The sequence below is a fragment of the Trachymyrmex septentrionalis genome, unplaced genomic scaffold (genome assembly GCF_001594115.1).
Source record: "Trachymyrmex septentrionalis isolate Tsep2-gDNA-1 unplaced genomic scaffold, Tsep1.0 scaffold202, whole genome shotgun sequence".
In the NCBI taxonomy this organism is placed as follows: domain Eukaryota; kingdom Metazoa; phylum Arthropoda; class Insecta; order Hymenoptera; family Formicidae; genus Trachymyrmex; species Trachymyrmex septentrionalis.
Window position 1 is genome coordinate 97,471 of NW_017305203.1, and position 6,665 is coordinate 104,135.

At 25.9% G+C, this 6,665-nt stretch overlaps 1 protein-coding gene across 1 annotated transcript in view; it reads left to right on the forward strand.

The window, feature by feature from the left end:
* The first annotated feature begins 4,487 nt into the window (after positions 1-4,487).
* The window catches only part of LOC108747902 (circadian clock-controlled protein-like), a 5,648-nt gene continuing 3,470 nt past the window's right edge, over positions 4,488-6,665 (forward strand). Inside the window, exons 1-2 of the mRNA XM_018485793.1 lie at positions 4,488-4,684; positions 5,798-6,029. Coding sequence (XP_018341295.1) covers positions 4,609-4,684; positions 5,798-6,029 — 308 coding nt within the window. The 5' untranslated portion in view covers positions 4,488-4,608. The remainder of the gene's footprint in view (positions 4,685-5,797; positions 6,030-6,665) is intronic.

Genomic DNA, 6,665 nt, shown 5'->3' on the forward strand with positions numbered 1-6,665 from the left:
ACTGTTGACGTGAGTAAACTTTGATCCTAGCGTATTATTATTTACATAATCTTTTAACTTTAGGAAATACAGTAAAAAACTATACTTTTTTTTACATATATCTATTTCCATTGATTCGTGAAACTCATCACGTATTTTTCACCACTCTTTGGCACGCATGCATAATCACATTAATGGTCAAATAGCATTGTCAACACGTTGCGTAATATACATATACAGACAATATCTTGAAATATGTCTTTTATTTAATTATTAAAAGATATTTTTAAAAAGAAATTACAAATAGGCCTGCATTATATTTTAAACCGTGACTACATCTTAAACATTTTAAAATCTTTCTCAATTTACAGCACATTAAATATAACGAATTTTCGTCAAGATACAACATTAGATGCAAATTTAACTCGAAAAAGAAGCGTACAAAGTCTATGTTAAAGCTTGTTGTTATACAGAAATTATAATTTATTAATTCATTAAAAAAGCGATATAAACAATTTGTTCATCTTCAATATTGTAACAGACTTTTTTTAAAATAAATATATCCCTCATACATACACATTGTTAAAAATTCCATGAAATTTAATGTATTTTTGAGTTACACAATTTGAATTTAATTTCACGTTACATTAAATTTAATGCATTTATAACTGAAAAGTATTTGTGTACATGTACATGAAATTTTATGAATTTTTTATAAAACTTTATAAAATTTAATGTACTTTTTATAAAATTATATGAAATTTAATATACACGTTTATTACATTTAGGTAGTTACTGTAACTTCCCGGTAAGCAAGAATTTGCAGCATACATTGTAACATTGCTACAATGTTGTTGAAATGTTCCAAAATGTTTTTTGCTTACCGGGAAGTTACAGTAACTACCTAAATGTAATAAACGTGTATATTAAATTTTATAAAATTTTATAAAAAATACATTAAATTTTATAAAGTTTTATGGAAAATTCATAAAACATTATGTACACAAATACTTTTCAGTTATAAATGCATTAAATTTAATGTAACGTTGTGAAATTAAATTCAAATTGTAACTGTAAAAGTACATTAAATTTTATGGAATTTTTAACAATATATGTATGAGCGATATATTTGTTTTTAAAAAAATCTGTTATAATACTAAAGATAAACAAATTGTTTATATTATCGCTTTTTTAATGAATTAATATTTTTAATGAATTTTTAGTTAAATCATTCATTATTTTCAATTTCGTTTATATTATGTATAATTACGAGCTTTATTTACATGTAAAGGAAGCATTTTTAACAGTGTAAATTTACTAAACATAGGTCTGTTTTTTATTGCTGCACTCTCTGGTGCACACGATGCAATAAGTTGAAGTGAAATAGTAAACATATATTTGTTTCATTTTAACTTATTGCACTGTATGTATCAGTTCCAGAGAGTACAGCAATAAAAAACGGACCTAATGTCATATTGAAAAAAGTCATTGCATGTCGAAATTAATAACACAAATTCTACAAATCTTTATTCCTATCATTATCCAGTAATTTTGCTGCAGTTCTACATATTAACATTTCCTTAATGTCAAAATACATCTTTTCAAATACATCTTTTCAATAATAGAGACGTCGTTTCGTAAAAAATCATACAAATTATACAAATTATATAAAAAAGGAGTTACAAATCCTAATATGTTATATTGAATAAGTTAATTTTTTAAAGCAATTCTTTCTATAAGTCAGTGCAATTATTTTGCTAAATCAGTATTGTGTAAAGAACTAAAAAATATTTTAATGTATCTGTTTCTGAGAATCATGAATATCAAACGACCAAATACTTTAGATACAAATTAAAATATTTTAGATGCAAACACTTCAGAGCTATAAGTATTTTATCAGATATTGCTAACACAACATGAGAAAAAAAAATAAAGCTCCAAGTAAATTATATAAAATAAATATCTTGTAACAATCAAATAATTCTATTATTTTTATATTCTAAATAAATAAATAAACATATATATATATAAGTAATTAAAATTATAAAAATATAGTTTCTGAAAACCTAGTAAATATTACAAAATAATTTAAATAATTTAAATTTATATTTATTATATTTTATCGCTTTGATTAAAATAGGAACACAATATAATTTGGATAATTTTTACTTGGATAATTTTTAATTTTCAAAAGAGATAGTTGCTTTTGTCTACAAATCGATTGCCTATCGGTATCGTTTACTTACATTACTTTTGCTAACAGTTTGTTTGCACACAAAAATTATTGCCTACAGCTCTATTGTCTATATACACTTTTGCGCGCAAATAAAACTTTTAGAAGCAGAATTACTTTTGCCTATAAACACTTTTGTCCACAAATATAAAATTAAAGTTAAGCAAGAAAATATTTTATATTTTTAGGAAATCTGTCATGTTAACAGTGGGATGTCAGCGTAGACAGTGTCCGCTTGGAATATTTTTCCAAAAAAAATCTAATCCTAATCAACCCTCATTTTTTAGTGTAAAAGCCCTCATTTCGCGTGGAAGGTTGTGAGCTGTAGGCAATAATTTTTATTTATGCAAACAAACTGTTGGCAAAAGTGAGTATAGGCAATCGATTTGTAGACAAATGGGATCCCCTCTTTTTTTTTCAAAATAGTTTTTACTTTATGCCTTACTTGTTTTTATATTTATTTGTAAATTTTTAAAATTTTTTTATCGTTTTTTAAATTTCCGCTGCACACTTGCTCTCATTTGCAGCACTAGAATTCTGCTATAAAATTTATTATAATATAGTAAGAGGAGGATTAATGATCTCTAATCTGTTTGCAATTATTATATATATTTTAAAATGTGTGAAGTTAGACGCAACATCTTTCTATGAAAAAAAGTCATTCCCAAAGCCATTAAGTTTGTTACTAGATTAATTTATCTTTTTATGATATTTGTTGAATTAGATTATGAAGTTACTATTTGCCAAGATCACGAAAACTATTAAAATTAAATAGACTTATTTCTTTATTCTCACACTTTCTAAAAAAAAACTTAATAGTAATTTTGTTTTTAAGCAGTGGTTAAATTTTTTTTCAAAATAGAAAAGTTAGGTGATTAAAATTTGGTGATAGTTGCTAGGCATTGCTAGTTTTACAGTAAATCTCTGAAAGGGAAGACATCGAATAATCATCTTGTAAATTATTTTCTTCGATAGTCTTGATTTTTCTTAAATAAATAAACATAAAATATTTATTTACACAAAAAAAATCATCATTTTAAGAATATAAAAGATGTGTATTTTCTGTAAAGTTTAATTAAAGCTAGAAACTTATGGCGAATTTGATTGGAAGCACTAATGGAAGCATATTAAAGCGTTGTACATTGATTTAAATTGAGTATAAAAATGAAATGCAAATATTTCGAATTATGAAATACATATTTTACCTCATAGTACAATAAAATGTATTGAATAGATATTTCACGATTTAATCGATTTCTATGTTTATTTATAAACATACATATCTTTACCTTATTTTAGACACAACGGCTTTAATATGCACCAGTGTGCACTGAGTGTGCGTCCAATCAAATTTGCTATTATACTGTTTATATAAAAATGAATATTACTTACTTTTATTATATATTTATATAATTTATATTATATAATTATTATATATTTATGAATAATTTAATAACGTTTTAATAAATATTTGTATTTAACAATACATTTTTGTACTTTAAATAAACATTTTCTCATTTTATCTCAATTTTTACAAAATTGTTTACATATTGAAATAATTTTTAATCCAGATTCTAAATTGCTGCCAAACTTTTGTATTACTTTTAAATAAAATATAAAAAAATTTGTAATTTTTTAATAACTTTTTATTTTATTAAAAAATGGATATAATACATCTTATATCCTTAATGATATTCCTATATACAAATTATAATAAAATATTGGATACAATTTGAAAAAACAAATTTAATCTTTTAATTTAAATGCCGATAGAAATAAAATTTAAAAAAAAAACAGAAAAATTAACATCATAATTATTTTTAAAATAAGTTTTTTTAAAAAGTAGTGGATTCTTCAATTATAATCACAATGTAACGAGAAATTGATTATTTATATAGAACATATACCGAAACTATTCGGTCAGACATCATATGACCTTGTCATTTCCTTTTTGTTTTCAATAGAAGTCCATATGAAACCGAGATATGAAACCGAAGCAACATCCGTGATACCGTTTAACAAAAAAGCATATGTTAGTCTATCATTGTCTGCATAATATGCATGTCCACAACCAAATCACCCATCTGTACATGATCATTCTCACAATCGGTACATGCACTTTTCTTTTTGCAAATGCATAAAAACAAGTATCATATAAGTAATAATAATGGCTTTCATTTTATTTGTGGGGGATGGCGGGTGATATGGAGAGGGAAAAATGGTCATTGTTATAAGACGTTCGGATTGTCGGATCATGCACTTCCAGCCCGACTATTCTCTAACCACCTGCCGCCGTGGGTCCAGCAACCCCATCGTCGACTCTTGCACCTAAGCCTTTATTGCCAAAAGATAATTTTGTTGAGCTTCCTGTCTGTTCATTTTTCATCTTTTGAAAGATGGAGTTAGCGAAGGCAACATTTACGATCCTCTTGGCCGTGGCGACAATCGGCGTGATATCTTCACGAGATATACGTAAGTAAATAATACAGGTAAAATCCCCCAAAAGTGATATTTATGCTTTTAATATTGACTTAAGTATTAACTAAATAATGTTAATGGAATAAAAAATTTTTAAAGATAGTTTTATATAGCTTATTTATTTTTTGGTAAACTTGCCGTTTCTCTAGTGTACTATTACACTATTATACAAACAAGTTATTAAATAGAGAGAGAGAGAGAGAGAGAGAGAGAGAGAGAGAGAGAGAGAGTGAGAGGGAGGGAGGGAGAAGAAAAGGGAGAGGGAAAGGGAGACAGAGAGAGAGAGAGAGGTGCATGCTAAAAGTCGACTTAATGTCTGTTATTAGCATAATCGTAATTAAGATTTCTGAATACGTTTGCAGTTGAAAATAAACCCATATGCGCAAATTAAGCTGATATCGTCAACATTAAGATTAGATACTTCTGTAATTTGATGATCTGTAATTTTTGTTAGAGTTATCCAAGAATAGAGTGCACACAAATAGAATGTTATACAATTTTGCTTGAAGAAGAGATTAGACAAAAAACATTTGAAGAATCACACATACACACATGTGTATACAAGGTATCTTACAAGAAGTGTTAAAATTTATCAGTTATTTCTAAAAGCACAGGAAAAATAAAATATTTTTAGTAAAGAAAATTAGTAATTTTATTTACATATAGAATAAGAACATTTGGAAATATTTATTATTTAATAAGTATTTATAAAAATGCTAAATATTGCTAACTTTGATAAAACGTAGCATAAGAAACATTTATGAAGGTTTTTATTTTGTGTTGACTTAAATATAATTTATGAATAATCATAAATAATGAAAACGTATATTCTATTAAGTTGATTTATGTTCTTTGTATTAGTGTAAATGCATTTAAATAGTGAATGATAGATATAAAATGCGCTCTTAATCAAAGATCATATAAATGCATTATATTAAAAGAATATTACATTATAAAAATAAAAAATCTTGTATTTATAAATAGAAATTAAACGATAAAAAGAAATTAAGGATTTGTATAGATTTGTAGCAACGACCGCTTATTATATAATATTTCCACAATGTTACTATATTTATAACAATCTGACGGTTTCCACTATGATTGCAGCCGAGTTCCTGCATATTTGTCAAACGCACGATCCGCATTACGAGACATGTATGACTGAGAGTATAGAGTATTTGAAACCGTATCTTAAAACAGGTGTACCGGAATATAATATTCCATCGTTGGAACCTCTCATACTAAAAAAAATAACATTTACACCTACAAATAATTTACGACTAGAGGCATCTGATGTTGAGACAAAGGGTGCCAGCAACTTTCTAATTAAAAAAGTGAAGTAAGTATAAAAAATGTAATACTATTTATTACAGGATAGCTTGCAAAGAAGTTTTGCAAGTCAGTTTTAGAAGATGCGAGCACACGACACCGTAATATACCTGTGAAATAATTATAACAGTATAAATACTTTTAAAATATTTTTATATACTGGTTTAAAAAATATTTTTATTGCTCTAATTCTCTAACATAAAGTTAAACTTGAAATTCTTAAATAACATTTTTTGCAATTTTTAATACTAGTTATGTGGATAACTTGTTTTATTTAACAAAATTAAATATTGTGATAATTTAATTTAATTTGTTAAATAAAACACATAATTTGTCTTTTCTTAGACGAACAATTTACGTTTTTACAAGAATAACGTATGGTCGTATGGTGTGACGTAAGAGATACAATAAAATTCAAGCTAAAATCTTACAAAACACTTTAGCATACTTGTGTCTTTCTTTTTAAACAAGCGTTTTGAATCTCTGCACAACTATACTTTTATGACCTTGCAAGGATATTATTAGATAATAGTCACATCCTTTTGAACAAAATTTTAGTCTATGAATCATTCATAATATTAAATTGAATCATACATCCATCCATTCCTCTCTCTCTCTCTCTCTCTCTCTCTCTCTCTCTCTCTCT